Source organism: Halyomorpha halys, unplaced genomic scaffold (assembly GCF_000696795.3).
Source record: "Halyomorpha halys isolate HHAL.00 unplaced genomic scaffold, Hhal_1.1 Scaffold769.1, whole genome shotgun sequence".
Lineage (NCBI taxonomy): Eukaryota > Metazoa > Arthropoda > Insecta > Hemiptera > Pentatomidae > Halyomorpha > Halyomorpha halys.
Genome location: NW_027112617.1, coordinates 445020 through 466702, shown reverse-complemented (window position 1 = coordinate 466702; position 21683 = coordinate 445020). Strand labels below are relative to the sequence as shown.

The 21683-nt window shown below is 32.0% G+C and overlaps 1 protein-coding gene across 1 annotated transcript; it reads left to right on the top strand.

The window, feature by feature from the left end:
- Positions 1-2144: 2144 nt before the first annotated feature.
- Positions 2145-20476, top strand: LOC106686046 (lachesin; the record flags this gene model as incomplete). Its single annotated transcript, XM_014429147.2, is given in 4 exon segments — positions 2145-2293; positions 4316-4369; positions 12609-12671; positions 16412-20476. Coding segments are annotated over 4 exon segments (394 nt in total), but the record flags the coding sequence as incomplete, so codon positions are not given.
- Between the last annotated feature and the right edge of the window lie 1207 nt (positions 20477-21683).

Below are 21683 nucleotides of genomic sequence, written 5' to 3'. Positions count from 1 at the left end.
TAGACAGTGGGGATACTTCCACCATGTGAATCAGACCTCAAGTGCTAGGTGGAGGAAAAGCGCTCTAGCGGCAGGCAACTAAATTATTAAAATAGAACCATATGTGGTTCACAGAATTCCGGAGGCGCTGGAGCAGTGGCGCGAAAATTGAATGGAAATTATTGACAATTGAACATCATGTTTGTGTATTTTGGTAGCACCCTTAGGGCACGTCAGATCAAAACAGCACTCTGTATGGATTTGTCTTATAATTTCATACACTATAGGAATCCCTAAAAATCCGTTCTCCAGCCTATTCGAAATTCCAAAGCACTGGTACGCTGGAGAAGGTTAGAAAATAAACAATGCTCCAAAAAGATAGAGCACACACCGCTCCTAAGAACCACCAAAATCTTTTTTAAATTCTAAAAATTATTTTGGTTATAGCGATGAATGTGTACAATGGGACATGCCGTATACTATTACTGTGCAGTGATAGATTTAATCCTTATTTGGAAAGAGTGTTTCACAAGTTAATTTTCCCTTAGAATTCTTAATAATAATTTAAAGTCCCTCTACCATCGGTTGATGCGACTCTAATGCTTTCTTCCATCTTGAAATTGCTCCTAATAATTGCTTAAATTATGATAACGTATAGTTTTTGAAAATTGAATTTTTTTCTTAAACGTTTTATCGACCTTCCGCAACATTTGCACGCAAATATATGGTAAAAAAAATATGCCGTTTTTGGCTATTTACGCAGTCCGATGCGTCAGATCGGAAAAATCACCCATATTGTTTTGTTTTTTTTCTCTATTAATTAACCTCATACAAAATACACTAATTGTATTCTATTTGGTTTCCTAGTGTTGGGTGTGCTGAAGGAATTACCAATAAATAATCCCAAAAGATAAATATTTCCTAATGATAAGAAGATAGTTGACCGTAGATATTACTTGGGAGATCGTAAATCTAAGTAACTTAGATTTACGATCTTCTGGGAGCAGCCCTGGTGAAGGCTAGTAACTCTGGCCAAAACGTTGGCACTATTAAATAAGTTCTCTCAACTTGTTTGTGTTTTTTTACTGACCGCACCCTCAACTATCTTCTCATCATAGATAAATATTTCCTGTTTGTTTGCCAGCATAAAGTTTAATAAGAATGGCTCAAAAGAGAAATACCAATCAGCTGTCACACAAGGTATTTGTTAATAAAATATACTAAAAACATTTATCAACATTACCCACTCTTAGCCGAAATAAAATTCATAGATGCAATTGAAGTTCTATTATTTGCAGTTTCATTAACATCAACCTCCATACAGACTTGATGTCAAACCATTTGAGAAGAAAATTAGAAAACTTGGTTAAACACATTACCCTCCTGTAGGCTGTATCACAGTCGCAAATAAAAAAAAAAATGGAAAGTGCGAAAATTGGATGCATTTTTTTCATCTGAAAACGTAAGAGCTTCAATATCAAAAGCGAATACTAAAGTCAATTTACGATGATGACGATTTTCTCATGTTTATTAACGAATTCAATTGTAAAAAAGACATCAGAAAAACATAGGAAATTTTTGGAACTGATTTTCGCAAAGACGAGATTTGAATTTATTTGCTTTTTGTTGGTATCTTTTCGATATACAAAACGTTTAGAAAAATTTAAGCGTAAAAACGCGTTTTTTCTTGTTTTCTTTCCTTCATCAGAAAAAAATTGTTACTAAATTAAATCAAAATAATTTAATAGATCCAAATGCATATAAAACTAGTCATTACTGTATTTTATATACTTTTTTTCATAACGATAGTAATATACTAAACATCCTATTACAATCGATACAACAATAAACGGTTAAACGGTAAAAATTAACAACTAATATCTAGGTTGGTGTGTGAGAAACTGGAGTAGACAGCAAACAAGGAAGATTTCTGAAAAAAAATAAAATAAATTAAAGTCCACCAGATTGGAAAGAAATAATTTAAAAAGAGCCAGCACAAAGAAGAGAATAATAAATGTTTGAGAAGACTTCTCCAACAAAGAAAAGATTCATTTAATGAAAATAGTGTGAAATAATAATCAAATTATGTTGATGATTTTTAAAATAATATATTAAATTAGAAATTTCCAATTATTAAATTACTACTTAATGTTATTTTTTTTTAGAGGAAACTACACAGTGAATGCAAGCAGAAATTCCTATGAAGTCACACTTAATTTAACCATCCGAAACGTGAGACCGATTGACATCGGGAGGTATTATTGTTGTTTGGCCAACAACAAAGGAATTACTAGATCAACTATACATGTGTACGGTAAGATATCCTATATATTCTCTAGATTAATGAAAAATAACTTTTTTTTATAAAATATATTTTGTCTCTTATAAATTAACTATAAATAATCATTAAAAGCAATTATATATTATTTTAAGTAAGATTATTGGTCAGTAAAATTTTTAAAAAATAACAAAAAAGGTCAAAAATAATAAAGATAGTATAAATGATCATCATAACATACATTCACATTATCTGTGTATGTGTTGAAAGTTGGCTTTTGGCTTGGAACTTTACTTATTAGAAAATGAGTTTATTTTACCAATGTATTATGCAATTCGTTCTTTACATTACCTATAAATGGCTGCCGTGTACGGGGCTTAGGGGTTTCTAAGCCCAACTAGGGGTTCCCCGTACAGATATTATATTGAAATTTATACATATATTAATCTATTTATATTATTTATTTATAATATGTATTTATATTTATTTGTATTATGTATCTCTATTGGTTCCTGATGGGTACCGACTGAAAAAGTATGCGTTATATTTAATTAAAACACTGGACACCATCTGTACCCTCGCCATGGTATGCTAGATATGAATATCATAATTAATCATTGGAGTTCTTTTCCAACGGTATCGTGTTCACCAATTTACTATGCTATTATATATGAGATGGCATGCTGGGATTATTAATTATAAAGTAAAGTCTTTGTTACATCTTTTATATTTACAATTTTATATACATTACCAAGAATAATATTATGAGAGAGCATGGTAGACTTGTTTCCTTATACTTTAATTATAATATTATGAATTGAGAAGTTCCAGTTGGGATCTTTGATATTTATACTGACTCTAAGTTATTAATTCGGCTACTGCCATTCAAATTACAACAGAAAAGGCCTTACTTGTTTTGGTACTTCGGTCGGCTTGGCGGTTGTCGCGGCAGAGCATCCATATCCGCCTGGCTGGATCTCCGCGAGATGTGACTTCTTTCTCTGACCTCCAACTCGTCAGCCGCTCTCTCTTCCTCCGGACTGTCTTCAGGTGTTCATCTCTCTCAGACTGTCCTTCTCTCCCAGACTCTCCTCCACTCTCCTTCCCTCACAGAACTCTGTTCGACTGTCCTCCTCTCTCAGACTCCCTCAAACTGTCTTCAACTTTTTTTTTTTCTTTTTCTAACCTCCTATTTATTTATTTTCTAACAATTACAATTATATATTACTTAACCTAGGAAAAATTATATATACACATATTTACATTTTATCTTGTTTTGCCTGATGGCATTATAAGATGAGGAAAACATTGTCCGCTGAAGGCGGTTTGTACATGAGTGGCGTGATAGCCAGGGAGCTAACGGAGAATGGGGAGGGGCCATCTTTCATCTTTAAAGGTTTCTTCTTTGAAGAAAGCCGGCTCCTGGCGGCTTTCTGTATTTTCCCTAGGTTTTTAGAGAGGCCCCGTGTGAGATAAGGGGTGTTTCTTTGTTTTCAATTAAGGCGGCTATTTCTCTTTGCCACTCGCTGTACATACCCCGAGATGTCTAAACTGGCCACGTGCAAGATACGGGATGTTTGTTTATCTCTGCCTAAACGGTCAATCGTCCCCAGGGGTGCATACCCTCTGTTATCTATATACCTCTGTACATTTCTTTAGATCTGTTGCCGACGGATTTTTGCCTAGGTCAGGCGGTATCTTTGGCATCCCGACAAAAGAAATTACTTTAGTTAAAATTAAAAAAATGCCAGCTGGTGCCTCGCATATATATCATGGCTAAGTAGGAAGTATAAAAATTTAATCGTGATGTGAAATTACAAGACTACACCTTAAATCACCTATTTTTTTAAACAAATCAATCTTTAAAAACAATGCCCATAAAATTTAAAAAGTATGTTAACTACTGATTCACGGAATGCAGAATCTTTCTGAAAAAAACTTTTTTTTTTCACATCACTGTTAGTGAGCCAGTAGAGGCTGAGCAAGTTCCCTTAACCTGCAAACCTGAAAATAAAATAGAAATATATGATTTAATAACTCATATTTTCTTGTTTACAGAGATAAAACCAGAAACCTCTACTACACAAAGAACAACAATCAAAATAACAAAACGTAAGTAACAATCTTTTTATAATATTTTAACATTTATTAATTCTTTTTGTTTATGAAATTAAAAAGTATAGGAACCAAAACCTCTGCATTTTAACAATGTTCAATAAATTTTATATTAGTTCCATTGATTAAATTATATAATAAACAAGAAAAACAAATATAGCGGTGATAGTAAAGCAAACGAAGTTCGAAAAGATAATAATCGTTGTCCCTTCTAACAAGTATTTATCTTGGTCCAACTAGTAAAGACTCCAACAATACGTGGTAGAAAAGAGAGCTCCTGCGCTGCACAATGAAAATAAAATAAAAGTAATGAAACGCTGTCCATAGAAAAGTTTTCCAATATAATTAATAGCTCCTAAGCATATCTATAAGCTTATTGTAAGTTAAACTACTGATTGGACAACATATAATTAAAATAGTTGAGGAAGACTTTGCCTGACATTGTAAAGCTTCATACAAAGTATTTGTCAAAGTTTCGAAATACTGTACCAATCTGTCGAGCTACAATATTTTTATGATTCAGATGGACGAATTTCGATCAAATTTATATCAAAAATTTATCTGATAGGTAGGACAAAAAGAATAGTGTATCAAATTTTATACTTTAAATTCTATAAAAACAAAATGATTAGTAAATTGAAAAATTACAAAACAATTTTGATGTATGAAGACCTTCAAACTTCTTGCAAAATTATTATGTTCATTATTATTGATTCATAGTTGTAAATTCGTATCATTATTATACCTAACATAAGCTAATTCATTAATTTTCTATTTTTATTTTATTTTCATTTTCTTATTTTGTTTTTATTTATAAAAATACTAGGTACATAGGTAGGATCCATGTTTCGTCACCAGTGATAATTCTTCTAAGAAGTTGTCCCGTTCGTTACCATAGCGATCTAAATGTTTTTGGATGTCCAAGCGCGTTTGTTTATTGTGCGACCATTTTTGAATTTTTCAATTCATTCGTTGACATTCAGTTGTGGCAAAACACTGGTCCCGTGCTGAACCGAAAGGCTTCAATGAATTTGAATTGCTTTGAAAAAGCATGCGACATCAACGAAAACGACAGTGCTACCAGCATAAACAAAAATATAACTAAATTGCGGATAAATATTGACTTACTCTCGCAAATATGGTAAAGAGGTTGGTTTAAATAGGTTAACAGAAGGTGAAATAAATATGGTAAAGGGGAGGTATGGTAGCAAGTCAGTGGACTTCAGTAATACTAAGTCTCAGAGTAAGGCAATGCCGGGATCAAGTCCTCATTGGCATTGTCAGGAAGCAAGTCCCCTGAGATAGTATATAATTTTATTGTTTATTTTTAATACCAAGTTTCACAGTAAGGCAATGCCTGGAAGCAATTCCCCACTAGGCATTGTCAGGAAGCAAGTCCCTTGAGCAATACTAAGTCTCAGAGTAAGGCAATGCCGGGATCAAGTCCTCATTGGCATTGTCAGGAAGCAAGTCCCCTGAGACAGTATATAATTTTATTGTTTATTTTTAATACCAAGTTTCACAGTAAGGCAATGCCTGGAAGCAATTCCCCACTAGGCATTCTCAGGAACCAAGTCCCCTGAGATAGTATATAATTTTATTGTTTATTTTTAGTACTAATTCTCATAGTAAGGCAATGCTTGAGTGCAATTCTCCCGAGAGAGAGAGAGAGAGTATAGACTATGTATCAAGTATATACTCTCTCTCTCTCTCATATTATTAATATGACCTATGAATTAAATTAACATAATGACCTAGGAATTAAAATCCTGTCTAAAACGGATATATATATAGCATAGGAGGGGGGGGGGTATTCAAACCGTTTTAGACAGGATTTTACGGTTTCCACCCTAGTGGACTTACCACTGGCTTGAAACACCAGTATATTCTTGATTTTTGTCTCAGAAGTTCTTATTATCGTTCAGTAAAGTTAGTGAAGGAATAGTTAAACTACTAATGCAGTCATAATAGAGATAAGAATTACTGAAATACTCCTTCCATAAATAAAGGCATTCTTAGCAATCCAACTGTCGATTTGTAAGTTTATTTCAAATCATTTTCTTCACAAATAAAAAAAAAATAGTTTGATCGGAAACACATAATGAAACATTTTTTTAATAGATGAAAACTGATATAAGTGTTTCCCACTTATTAATAATTATATTATGTCATATAACTATTTATGGATACATCCTTTTCATCAAAATCAATAAAAGGATTAAGGTTTCTGAGAATAAGATCTGAAAAAAAATCCTTTCGTATTACCACTCAATAGTAATAAAATCCAAATCCTCATAAAAGAGCGTTAAGAGATGAGATTCGATTCGGAGCGTGAACTAGAAAGATATGTAAGAGCTTTTCATTTTCGGTAAAACAGATAAAAGAGTTATCATTTTTATTGCCAGCTCCCAGAGGGGGACACCGTGTGAGAGAGGATATTGGTTGAATCTTTGCCAGTGCCTTTCTGTTTATGTTCCTCTCTGTTATGCCCCATTCCATTTCAAGAACCATATTTATGAGGTCGCTTCCGACTTTTATTCCAGCCTACCCTCTCTACTTCCGGTTAACATTTTAATATCCGTTTCGAGGAAGAAAAGAAATTTTTACTGCCTTACAGTCGCGTACAGATTTTTGATCTTCTTCATCAAAGGATAGATCGTTTTATGAAAAAGATCTTAGGTTCTGCAGATCTTTGTATTATTTGTTTTTTCTGCAAACGTTTCTTTAAAGTAAGAAAAAAGTTCAAAAGAACTCCCATTTACCCGGTTAATCTGAAGTCCAAGCTAGAAAAAACTCTGATATTAATTTAAATCATATATTACATGAAAATAAAAGTATAATAACAAGCTTAATAAACTGTTTATTTCTATATTAATATATATTATATAGGCCAGCCAGCGCTTCCCTAACATTTTTCGTCGTGTAACCCTTGTCGAGCTAAATAATTTTTGCGGCACTCTTTGAGCTAAAAAGGGATGTCGTAATTATACTTAGGGCAGTAGAATATATAGGAGAAGAAAAACAAACAATGTAATGTACATGCTAGAAAGTACTGTATATTTGCTATTTTAATTTTTTTTTCTTGTGCTTTTTTATATAATATTATTGAGACCGTAGCAGACGAGACCAAAGTCTGCCGCGGTACCCAGTTTGTGAACAACAAATTGCTTTCCCTAGGCTAGGCTTTCCCCCAAAATTAAAGAATTTCCAGTACGCAATATCTTAATTTTTCCCTTCATTTTTAGTCCCATCTATTTATTATATGAAATGAAATGTACACAGATATAGATATAATAATTTTACTTTTTTTTTGTATGTTTTCAAAGAGCCGGTAACATTATTTTTTAAAAGAATTACTATCAATAGGTCAATAACTGGTTGATGGTACATTTAGCAGATAATACATTTTGAAAGCCAATATTTATCATTCAAGGGAATTCAAATAAAATATAATAAAGTTGAATATTTTGGGCTAACAGATATTAATTAGGCATTTTTATAGCTCAATAATTTACTCAATTGCTAATCAGTCGAAGGAATAAATAAAAAAATCTAATCACTAGTGATGAAGGAAATCATCTATGTGACTGAAAATTATAACAAAGCACTGTTCTTTTCATGGAGGTTTTTCTTTGCACTATTTGTACTGGAAGCAAACACGATAAAAACCGAAAAACAGGAAACTGCAAAGCTAATGCTGTCATGAATCGCAAAAAAATCTTTTCTGTATTTCTTTAATTGGTGGAATAATCAAAACCATTTTGTCTAAGGGGAACCTATGTGCAACCTTGATCAAAATGGCAAGATAAATCTTTCTGATAAATATATCTTGATATTGTAATGAAGCTTTCGAACAACTCTGTTATTCAATCTAGTTGGCTGCTCTCGTCGTTTGAAGTACGTAATCTGTAGTTAGAGACATGGTAAGGGGGTAGTATTTTAACCACCTAACTAAAATGTTAAAAAGAAATTCGGCTTAATATGTAATTTGATACTCCCTTCACTTATCAAAGTAAAAACGGACATTGTTTTAAATAAGAGGAAGATAGTACTATAAGGTACTAACAAAATAACTCTAATAAAAAATAAACTATTTTTTTAGAACCAACATCTCTCCTCACGTTTCAGGGTTTCATCAGATCTTAGAGAATGAAGGGAAGTCATAGAATCTAATTATAAAAAATTATACAGTTCTTTTTTGTTAGAACAATACAGTTTTGTAATCTTTCATTCAGGTTGAACATATTGAATCTTTTAGGGGATTGGATCTGACTCATTTACATCTGATCAGAAAGCCTTCTAGAATTGCTAAAAATATTAACCACCTCCTCTATGATGGTTGCCTTCTTTGATTTATTTTTAACAAACATTCTGAGATTATTAAAATGGCGAACTGTAAGTTGTAATAGGAAGAATGGAATCTAAAAATGGTTCTTCTTTATTCGTCTCCCCATTATTCTTAGAGATAAGTATATGACGAATAATTGCGCTCATTGAATTTTATCTTTTTTTACCGAAGAATCGACGTGTATCCATCTTCTCGTTCAAAGGTGTGGTTGTGATCTTGTGATCCGTGAAGGTGCCAACTCAACTATGTTACACCTTCCTAATTTTAGCATGTTCCCAGAAAGAAATCGTCTATCAAATAATTTCACTACTTTCTTTCTGTTTTTTTCTTGGATCCAAAAATCTAGTGGGATGCCGCGGCTCACCCTACTCCCCTCTGCCTACGCCCATGGATACATTACTTTATTTTCATCATCTCTTAGATAAAAATTAAATAAAATAGGCTTAGTTTTGTTTTTTTATAAAGAAATAATATGTTGAACAGGAATTAAGCCTTAAATTTAAAATATTTTAGAATCTTAAGACTGTAACCCGAAAATTTGAAGCCTTAAATTGTAAACCTAAATATATAAAAAATGAATAATGGGCGTTGATACTGGATTTGACACCTTAACGCCCCAACAAACAAAACAACGACACTATAATTAAATTTATTAGACCAATATAATATTATATTAAATGAAAATTTCTTCAAATAAAATAATAAACTAATATAATAATAAAATAATTATAAATGTTTGTTATAATAACCTTGGTAATCCGTAAAGTACGAATCCGAGTTGCAACAGTCAATACACGTGTTTATGTCAGAGAAAAAAGGACTAAAGTACAAGCTAGTTGTATGAAGCATGCCCTCAACTGAAATTGCTGGACACACTTCATTTTTGGTTTGCTGGTTGGGTTAAAGTGGACTGTATAAATGAAAAATAACATGATTAAATGAGAAATAATTCTATTGTTTATGTTACAATGGTGTGGTGGGTGGCCGAAAGGAAACATTAAGATTAAATGGTTAGTAAAATTTTGAATACTGGGCTATGGAATTGCAGATATAAAATTGAGGTGGTTGATGATGATTGCCAAGTGGTGGTGAATGTAAATTATTAGTAGGTGGACTTACTCCATGGTTCTTTCCTCCCTCTGCATCTTTAAGCCCCTCTCCTCTCTACTGCAGGGAACAAGTCCAAGAGTTTTACTCATGGGAGATTCCTGATGTCAGAGACAAAGAAATGATGAACTGCTTCTCAAGACAAGATGACTCTCTCACACTCTGGCTTGCTTCTCTCGCTACCAAGCGTGGGAGGAGGCAAGCTTTTGATGCTGGCCACATGGGCGCTACTGGTCCAAAGCCTTTCTGATTCACCTTTCCGTTGCCGTAGGTTACCGGAACACTAGTATTTGAGTTTATTTGGAAAAACATCCTATTGCCGAACCCTATCGCATGCCTGTGAAACACTAAAGGGGTAAAAATATTGGTAACATGATATCGCTGAAGTATTGAAAAATGACTAGGCGCATGAAAGAATGTTAGATGGCTTATAACAAGTAGATCATAGTCTGGTGGCTTGTAAGGAAATATACAGAATTATGGGATTATTAACGAGATTAAGAAACAATTCATTATTTTATTTGAATTATTAAATAGTATTCTTGATATTCGGTCTTTAAACATATATTACTAATGGTGTGGTGTGGTTTTCTAAGAATATAAAGAAAGTAATACTGCAAAAGTTACGTTCATTTTCAGCATTTTTGTTTTCCTGATATTCATTGAATTCTTGAGATTTTCAGACAGAACATAGGTTGGGATATGTGGCTAATTAATTAATTCATAACGATGTGATGTTATATTTTACAGAAAAAAAATTCCAACACGAGTATTTTCGTCAGGATATATCTTTTTCCTTATTTTTTTTCAATTTAAGGTGGAATATAAAACAAAATTATTATTAAAAAATCACAATGTTTTAAGCAAAATAAAATTATAACGAAAAGAGTTTGGGTTAATTTGTGTTTCAGCCTCTGTGAAGCATAAGGGAAAAGACAAGGAGAGAAAAAGTCAAAGGACCGTGAAAGAGGCTTTCCAGGATTTCTGTGATGGAAAAGGGAAATCTCCCACGGGATAAACCGACTTTGACATTTCCATTGATATTATAACTTCATCATATAACAGCTGAGAACAATAGTGCTACAAACCGGCCTTTTTAATTGCAACTTTTCTTGAGCTACTGTTGATCTTTTCTATTCATCTTAGTTTGTACTTGTTTTTAGAACGGTTAACCAGGTAGAAATTTTTTATCTTAAGACGAATAAGATGAGAGATTATACAGAAATTACAACAACTCAATTGTCTCGATGTTCAGATATAAATTATTGGGGATAAACAAAAACATCAATGAATTTATATAGCAAAGAATCTAGATAGATAGTTGTGGATTGATCCCTGAGGTCTGCTCTTCATTCTTTTGGTTGTCAGAACATAAGATTGAGATATAAGGATAAATGTATAAACTATATTTTAAAAAAAATATATACAATATTTATAAAATACTAAAACCAAACGACGTGTCCGCTGAATTGTCATTTTGTTCGTTTATTTTAGTTTAATATAATTTATCTATACTATATTTATTTATTAGCCATCGTATGTATTTATTAGTAAGTTTTTATTATTCCTCTCAAACTTAGAAAAAAAAGCGCTTCCGTGGTTTCCATCTTGTCCTAACAGATCTAATAGGGAATGAAATGATGTCCATTACTTCATAAAAATATTATCACCTATCAACGAGAGAATATGGAATAAGAATTTACAGTAATGCAGATTCAGAAATAGTAAGTCGAATACAAATGTTTAGATCTAAAACAACTATTTATTCATCCTTTACCATATCCATTATAGTCTCTGTAAATGTTAAATAAACTCATCTCACGTTCTGAATTAGCTTCTATTAGGTGCTACTCTTTTAACGTTTTCCATAGTTCGAACATTTTCTCTGCCTATTCTCTTTAATTATACCTATTGCAATACCGAGTCTCCCAGCTATATAATAACGGTTTTCAACTATTCTCGAGGCGAGGCCACTAAACCTCGCACTCCAACGAACCTACAGTAGCAGCAACGAACTATGGACATATCTATGTAAACATTTTTGGTTATCACCTATTGGTATTGTTATTTGGTGAGAGGAACAAGTCCGGCAAGTGGGCCAACCCCTGGCGGCTACCTAAGTTCCGAACCGAGGACACTGGGAACTACGCTCCAGCCCGTATGGCCGTTACGTCCCTAGGTTGTCACCTAAGTGATTAGTGATCTCATAATGTTGGGATTCACTGAGGAGCGGATAAAATATATTTATATTGTTGATAAAAAGCAAATGTTGTATATCCACCAATTACTCGTAACTTGTGTTTGAATTTTGGTTGTAGATAAAATATTGTAGCTAATTCCTGAATTCGATTAAAAAACAATTGATCACTTTCTATATTTAATTAGTGACGCCACATATTCAGCTTAGTATTTTTGGTTTGGCCAAGAGAGCAGAAAATCACGCGAAATTCAATATAACTCATTCAAAATTTACAAATATGCCTCGTTCACGTAGGTTCAAAACAACATCAATATTATACATTATATGATAACGAATGGAGAACAAAATGTGTTTAATTGGATGTTAAATATTTATTAGATTATATTCGAGTCGCTAATTTTAGAACAAATCAAATTTTAACAAAAAATCTAGACATTCTTTTTTAAAGTTTAGTAATATAGATTTATTATTTATTGTGTTTTTTGTTACTTAATTAATGCCTGATGGACAAATTTCTCTTTTTTACAGCATTATATAATTGTTATATATACATTTTTATATTTTATTATTTTTTTTTACAGCAACAACAAAGTATCCACGGGTGACAACCACGCAGATGACCCATGTGACATCTACTTTCTATGGTAAATATATTCTAATGATGTTATTGATAGCGTACATAACTTTATGATTTCTTTAAAATTTTACGTTGCTTATAAATTGACATCACTAATTTTATTTTCATTAACTTATTGTAAAGAAAATTAACAGGCTAGCCTCCTAACCTTTCTAAATGTTAACTTCAGAAGTAAACTGTGTCAATCACATATGCACCGATGTTATCGGTCCAAGTATTTTATAATTTGTCTCTCATACAAACTTCCATGGTTAGATCAGGTTCATTTTGCAGTTCATCCAGGAAAGCATCTGATTTATTACGAAGTTAGTAATAGTAAGCTGTTTAAGATTATGAATTTTATTTTATTATTAATCTTGATTTCTTGCTCAAAACTAAAGGAAATGTTTGCAGTAGCCTGATTTTTTATCGCATAGATTATTAGTAAATAATATTAGACTCTTGCTTTCTAAGTGTAACAAATATTAACTAAAGATAAGAGTTTTACTTTCTTTCCGTTTATTTCTAATCGAATAAAGTTCTTGATGCATTTTTCTATTGCTATACCTAAATAGTCTATGATGTCTATTAAGCATACAAATTTAAATAGAGCTTGGTCATCTCGATATAATATAATTGCATATATATTTTTAATAAAAAATTCCATCATTAAAGGAAACTTAAGCTGTTTATTACGTACTATTTGTAAAAAGAAAATAAATATATTGCATATTTTTCATTTATGAAAGGGCTTGGTGCCATACCCAATCAATAGCCTTCTCCACATGTCTTGAGCCCATATTTAAAAGGCAATTAAGATTTAAGTTGTAGGGAATAATCTACAACTCTTGTAAGTTGTGCAATTGTAGAGAGTTGTAACTAAACACAGTGCTATTAGTCGAAGAATACACAGATATTGTCCAAGAGCCTTATTATTCTATTTCGGATTATGTTTCGAATTCAGATCTTCCTTACATGAATGTCTATATTTTGTACTATTTCCTAAAGAGTACGTTCATACCCATTACTTACAGAAATATTAATCTTAATACACAATAGCAAGATCAAACACATTAAATCAAAATTAATTTCAAACAAATTCTCCAAAACGTTTTTGGTTCTACTAATAAATAGACTACTACTACTATGTTAATAATAATAAAAATGTGATTATTTTAAGAATTGCTTACACATTCACACATATTAAGGTGCAATTAACTTTGTATATAAACTAATTTAAGTGTTACTAACGTAAGATCCAGGTAAAATCTACCTTAAACTAAAGCATTATACATAAATACAATCATCACTTATTTTAGCAAGACACTTTTTACTAAACAATTTTCATTTTGCGATAGTGAACTTTTTCCCTAAATAAAAAAACTAAAAACTTATTTATTTTTATGTTACATTTAAAATCTGAGTCACATTAGTTGTATAAAACATTTTGAAATATCATAATCTTTTAACGATCAAACGTTGCAATATCCTTTGTTTATTCATTAGTGAATAAATAATGACTGTTATGACTTTAATTAAAAATTGGTGCCAATCTAGATTAAAAATTATAAATCCGAATAATGAACACCTGTGACCTTGAGTAGAAGTTAGTGTAAATGTTCATTTTTCTCGATTGATTACTATTATTCAAAGACAACCCGGGTCATATTATTATGAACCAAATATTTTAATTAATATAAGTATTAATGATACTTTATGAACTGTTGACTATTCTGCTGTTCCTAATTTATGAAGCGTTATTAAAAAAAATATTTTTTGAAAGATAATAGCTACCGCCAAAATAGGTTACCTTGATCCAGATCTAGGCTCTTTTTTTATACTGCATTTTCGCATTACTAATTTTTGTTTCAGAAACATTTGAAATTAATACTTCAGCTTCCTTAGATTATGAATGAATGAAAAAAGCACTAGTTTAAAATTCCCCTTATCCTGTTCTATGTGAGCTGTTCTTCTTTATTTGGGCTCATTTACACTCTCTACTGTCACCGCATTGTGCTCTCTAATGGTAATAACCCGGAACGAACCCTCATATCTCTGTAACTTCTTACTCCTATTTGTTTACACACGGCGATAGAAGATTTTGTCCACCAGCCACCTCATTCCTGCAATCTTTATTATAAGCAGACCACCGCTCTTCTCCCTCACGTTATAATTCAGCAGTGCGTAGTCACCTCTCTTCCGACATCCTCTTCTCGCGTCTTCCTCTCTCCAGTTCATAGCCTCCATCCGCCTCTGTTCCCTTGTTTCTATCCACCTGTTTCCACTATGTCTCCTTGACTACATCGAATCCGAGTCTCCTCAGCTTCTTTTTCGGTCTCCGACGCTCCCTATACTCCCATGTATTCACTTGACTCTATTTTACTCAACCTTCGGTTGCTTCTTCGTATTTGTTGCGCGTTGATCTCTATTGGTTTGCCCTGGCCCATATCTCTTCTTTGGTACATGTATAAGCACTTTTTGGCTTTGTGCTCTTCATTTCCGCATTCAAAAAACATGGTGCGTGGACATTGGTCCAATAAGTGTCCTACTTTCCCGTAACCATGGCATTTTTTCTCCTCACGCCGTCTGCTGTTTCTTGGTTTTATTTGTCTCATTTTAGTGATTTCAGATCTTTCCTTTCCGCTATACTGGTATTCAGTTATTTTGCATGGAACTGTATTAGTCCTCGGTCGATTGTAAACAACTCTCGTCCATCCGGTTTCTTCTATTTCCATATGGGACTCTTCCTCTCTGGCACTGGCATCAATTAATTACTGCGCGCATTGTACAAATAAGCGTTTCACTTGGTAGTCACTCCTTCTTACATATATCCTTCGCTAGTTGGATTGTTGCCGAAAATCCCATCCAGCCGTACTCTTCTTCCGCATACTAAAATGCGCTCGGTTCGGAACGTTGAGAAAGATGGAAGTTGTAACTCAATAAATGAGGGTGAGTCCAGTCCTTATGTTTATCTGCTCCCGGACTCCTGGTCTTTAAAAGGAGACCCCTAATACCGTATCTATGGTTCAGTTGTAATTCTGGTTTCTCCTTTCTCAGTGGAGAAAGGCAAGCAGGAGCTGTGTAATTTTCTTAAGGAGCCCAGTATCGTCCTAGCGATGGCGAGACTCGGGTGGACAGGGCACGTCTTCAGGATAGCCAGCGAGGATCCACCAAGATAGCAACTGATAGAGCCACTCCTCATGATCTGCGATGTGGCAACTGTTGTAAGAAACATTCCAAAGCTTTGGAACCTGTAAGACTGAGCCAGTTGGTGGGAGATGCTGAAGTAGGCATTATGATATAATTTAATACTGGATTGGGGAGCCCTGCAACTAATGACAATATATCTCTTTCTTACAAGTTTTTTTTTTTCCATTCAGAAGTATGATATTCTCCCCCTAAGGTTCACATAAATTCTGGCCACAGATATCACATTTCACATCAATAGATATGTTGAGCTTATAGGAGTATTCTTCGGTAAATCTTTTCCAGGCTGTTTATGTGAGATAATTATCATGTGTTTTTTCATGCGATCTAATGTTCACCTGAACTTAGCCTGAACGACCGAAACATTGATTATTTAGTCAGTGCCATTTAAGAAACTCAAGGATCTTTATTGAAATATCTTCACAATAATTTACCATGTTTAATTTTTTTTTTTTAAGTTTTTTATGACGATGGTTATCATATTATAATAAATTAAACGTATAAATCAATAAATACAGCGATTACTTACTGAGTATAAAAAGAACTATTATTCATTTCCAGGTGATACTAATAAGATATCAGAAAAGGCAGTGGAAGCAGAAAGACGGAGCGGTGGATCAGGTACCTACTCTATATCTGCAGGAATAGGAACCCTCGTGCTTTCACTCATGAGCCATTTCATCAGATGATATTAACTGTTCCGGAGACCATAAACCACAATACATGGGCAATGATATTGGCTAAACCGTTTTAAGGGATTCATTGATACTTGTGTGTAATGTAGTTCTTAAGTGTTGTCTAAAAAAGAGAATTAAAAAAAAAAAATAGAAATTTGTATTTATATATGTATTGATTTGTATGTATGTATACCAACATTTGTTGTGATTGTAATGATAATAGCAATAGAGTTAAAATCTATAATTAATATACCACAGTTATATTTAACTAAAGAGCTTTGTACAGAGTGATATAAATATATCCTTACCTCGTAAAACATTAAAAGGACATAAGAACACTGAATAAGATGTATACTTCATTCAAGAAAATTATCAGTTCTAATTTAAACTATCATTGAATCCAATGATCCGAAGACATATTCCAAAACCCTAGTGGAAAACGAAAGAAACTTTTCTTTTTTAATTTATTTTTCCCAATGTTCTTTCAATTAGTAATTAATAAGATAGTTCTTTGAAAGTTTCAGTTCCTCATTACCCCAATTACGATATTAGAACCATATCAGAATGTAGATTGAGGGTGTCCTTAATGAACAAAAAAATATTCATATTCATAATAAGACATAAAAATAAATTGTTAAGTCTCTTTTGATCATTTAAACTGAAAATTAAACCCTGTTTTTTTAAACAAAAAATATTCTTATTCTAACAGATTTTCAGAAAAAAGTGATGATGAATATAAAAAAAAAAATGCTGTGCAGCATTCTATAATCTTGCTTCCTGAAGAGCTCCTTAGTATGGGTTCTATTGAAAAAACAAAAGGTTTATCCGGACCCGCCATACCTCAAACTTGGACTACTTTTTTTTTTTTCTTTTTACAATCATTATCTTGCCAGTAACATATCGTTTTATATCAGATTACTTTAAATTTCATAAAATCATTCGAGAACGTTATACATGTCGATGTATAAGGTGCTGGAAAACGAAAGCCAAACTAAATTAAATTTTCAAATATGTCCACTATGCTCCGAATATTCGACCGCAAGGGCCTAAAACATCACATCACTTAAAAACGTTTTACATACTAATATTTTTCCATAAATGTTTTGATTTATTACCCAACTTCTTATTTGTATTTGTATTTTTCAAAATATAAATCATGAAGTCTATCGGGGATTTTCGTTTTCTCTAGTCTATGACCATCCTTAGAAAAAAGAAAGGAAAATTAATGAAATAAGATCCTTAAATCGGTAAACATTTAAAGAACATATTTCTTTTGGCAAACTTAAAAAAACGTCTAAAGAGAGGAGTAATTTATAATAAAATGTTAATGTTAATAATAAAGGTAGACAAACTAAGAAAAAACAGATAATTCAATTTTTATTCAGAAAAACTCTATATTTTTAGCGATTACAATCAAAAACTAATTGTATAAATTTTTTGGCCCAATTTGCCTGCTAACATTTAAAAAACCAACATAATTTTACAGCATTGTACCTACCTTTTACTGTATAAGACCATGAAACATTTTCGAAATTAGTTCTTGAATTCGAGAATGTTTTAAGGATTACAATAAGGATAAGACACTGAAGAATTCAATGCCTAAAACAATAAGAGTATAAGTTTAAGTAACAAGATACAAACATTAGTAAAAAAATATATATATAGACATATTAAACAAATGAGTTAATTCAATAATAAATGTTATTGTTATATGTTTTCAAAAATGTTAGCTAATTAAATACATCAAACTAACAAAAAATAAAGCAATAAAATATAATATAAAATTTTAAATCAATAGCAATTATTTCCCATGCTTTTTTGTTTTCGTGTCTCATAAATGTTTTTTTTGTTTTTAATTTTATTCATGAAACAGTTTATTTTGAATACTATAACATTTCCTCTCGGGAAAAATTTTTTACTTGATTTCAAAACATCCAATTTAAAATATTAAACCTCTTTATTCATTAATTAATATCAGTTACATATCTACTCATATTTACTGAAAAGAAAACTGCTGATTGGAACCATTATTCAGGTTGCTATACAAACACTCAAAATTATCTTTCACCATTAAACGTACATAAATACTAAAACTAAAACATTTATGTACAAATAGGACAGATCATTAATTCCAGAAATCTTAAATCTCGAATAGATTCAATCCTTCCAGTCAAAATAATCGCATAAAATAGTGATGAAATAACATATTTTACATTGTGCTTATAGATGGTGATCTTATGAGGTAAATCACTGAGCTGTCCCATATTACTGAATGAGTGATCAGTGATTCAGGAAAAATATTGACAGCTGAATGAACTAAATCATAAATCGCGAGTTTTCTGCCGTCCCCACAACTTGATCGCGACTTTTGTACTGGGTAGTGTGAATCATAAAAAAGAGCTAGTTCATTACAATGAGTGAATTACATTGAGCTTTGTTTTCCGAAACGAGCAGATGCCCATCTTAATTGTTATCATATAATTATTTATATATGCCGCAAAATTTTATCACTAAATATTATTATTAATGACTTCACAACTGACACCAAACTAACATCCATTTTTTGAAATATTAGGAAGCTATTAGTATAATTATTTTTTAGGAGAACAAGTGATGGATTTCCAGTAAAAATCATTGAACCAGACAAAGGCTTAGTATACTGGTGTCATCATAAATATTATTTTATGGAAGCAAATTTTTTTCCTGACCATAGTGCCTGTAACATCAGCTAACATTTGATTTTTTTTTTATTATAAGTTATAAATTATTTTTATAGTTTATCAATTTATTCATTTTCTTTTAATCAGATACCAAAAATATTTTTAAAATCATAACCAAAAAGTAATTTATATTTTGATCAGTTAATTATGACTGTTCAAGTTTAATCCTTTATGACCACCTTACGTCCTCGACACTATTGAACCTATATTCATTTAACGTAGTACATACAAGACAACGCTTAATATAATTCACACACTTAATTAATAATACAGCATACTCCTCAGAAGGTCAAAATGGGATATTGACTCAATAATATTTACTGTAAGGGCTCTTAAGTATATAACATAAGCAAATCTTGTGCAATGCTCATTTATAGTATATGTGTTTTTATTAAATGATACTTGTATTTAAGCATATATAATTTAATAAATATGAATCAACTTCACAGCAATATGTCATTGAAATTAGAATAAAATATATATGTACCTATCACCTAAGTATACCAAAAAAAAATTAAGTGTACCCCTTGATGTTAATTGTATGCTTATAACATAAGCAAATCTTTTACAATGCTCATTTAATGTAAAAAATGACTTTATGTGTTTTGACTATATGCAACTCGTATTTAAGCATATATAATTTAATAAAAATGAATCTACTTCACAGCAATATGTAATGAAATTAGAATAAAACATATATGTACCTATCATCTAATTGTACCAAAAAAAAAATTAAATGTACCCCTTGATGTTAATTGTATGTACGTAACTCGTAAACAAATAAAATCCATATAATCAATAAAGATGTTACAGTTTAAGCAAAAAAAAAAACGCATCATTTACTTTAGATAAAAATTCAATTAAAAAAGTATAATATTTATATCAAAATTTTAAGTAATATGAGTTGGTTTGAGTTATGTATTGTTCATAGATGATGTTAAAGGTATTCTATCCGTTGCATGAAATGTCCAACAGTGTTTCAGATTATTAGATTATTAATATCCTTTAAAGCATAACTGATGTTAAAGGGAAGGGCTATAGCCAATAGTCACGTTTGGTCAGTGTAATTGTTAATGAATGAAATGTTGGTAATATAATGAAGTATGTGAAATGTAATTATTTTTTTAAAAATGAAATTTACAAGGCTGTTTAGTATTAAGAATTAAAATTTTTTATGTCATTTGTAAACAAGCTTAATATGTACCATCTTTTATTTTAAATAAAGTATATTTCCCGTAAAAATCAATATCAATAACTTACCAACAATGGGTCGAATTCATGGAAACACCAAAAACAATTATACACACACACGTGTATATAGTATAGATAAACTACACAATACATAAATTCCTGCAGGACCCTGTTTCATAATAAAGTACGAACTAATACTATTAGTCTTGAAGGTTTATCGATTACACAGACTTGTACAATAGTAACTTCTACTTTAGTATTTTTAAATTCCTGTAATATCACTAATAGTGATGACTATCATGAAAAAAATAAGTATTAGTATTATTACCACGTTATTTCTGTACTTGTATTTTGAACTAATACTATCAGCTTTCATTATGAAACAGGGCCCAAGTCTGTGGCCGCACCTTGTGGTCGACCATAACACAATACACGATGAAGGTAGTCACAGGGTAGATTCATCCGTCCTAAGCCCGGTCTGTAAGGGGCCTCACGACCCGTGGGAGGGGGGAGTAGCTGAAGCATACTAGGGCTGGTCCAGGCTGGGAGGGCTGGACCTACCGAGCTATAAGTCAGGGCTAGTCTGGAATTGCTTGGAAAGACTAAAAGAATTAGCCAAGGCAATATACTGACCTTGATATAGACCCCAAGACATAAGGGGATAGAAGGAATCTAGATGGCAGATAACCTAGCAAGGAAGGGATCAGAAATAATGCTAATTGGACCTTATGTTAAAATATGTAATTTTTATTATATATTGTTATGTTTGACCTTATGTTGCAACATATCTGGAAGTGCAATCAGGAAGGTGGTTGATTCCTGGGGACATAAAGAGAAGGAAACATACTGGGCATTGAAACCAGGCATGAAACAGTCCAAGCTCTTAATTGAAATATCAGAGGAAAAGGCGAAATTCTACCTTAACCTTACTATAAATGAACTGAGAACGGTAACAGGACTTCTCATGGACTACTGCCCCTTAAAATGTCATCTTAAGAAAATGTCGTCTACGAATGGAAGACGAAGAAAAGGCACAGCAAATTCTGTGTGAATTTAAAGTCCTTGCCTTCCGAAGACTGTAGTATTTGGGACAGGATAGAATGGAACCTTAAGGCATTACTAGAACAAACGCAAAAGAATCAAGGAGCTTCGTAAGAAGCATGGTATTCGTATGGGATGTCTAGTGGAAAGAGGGGTAACTCACAAAAGATCCAACTGGATCAAAGTGAAGAAGGGATTCCCGAC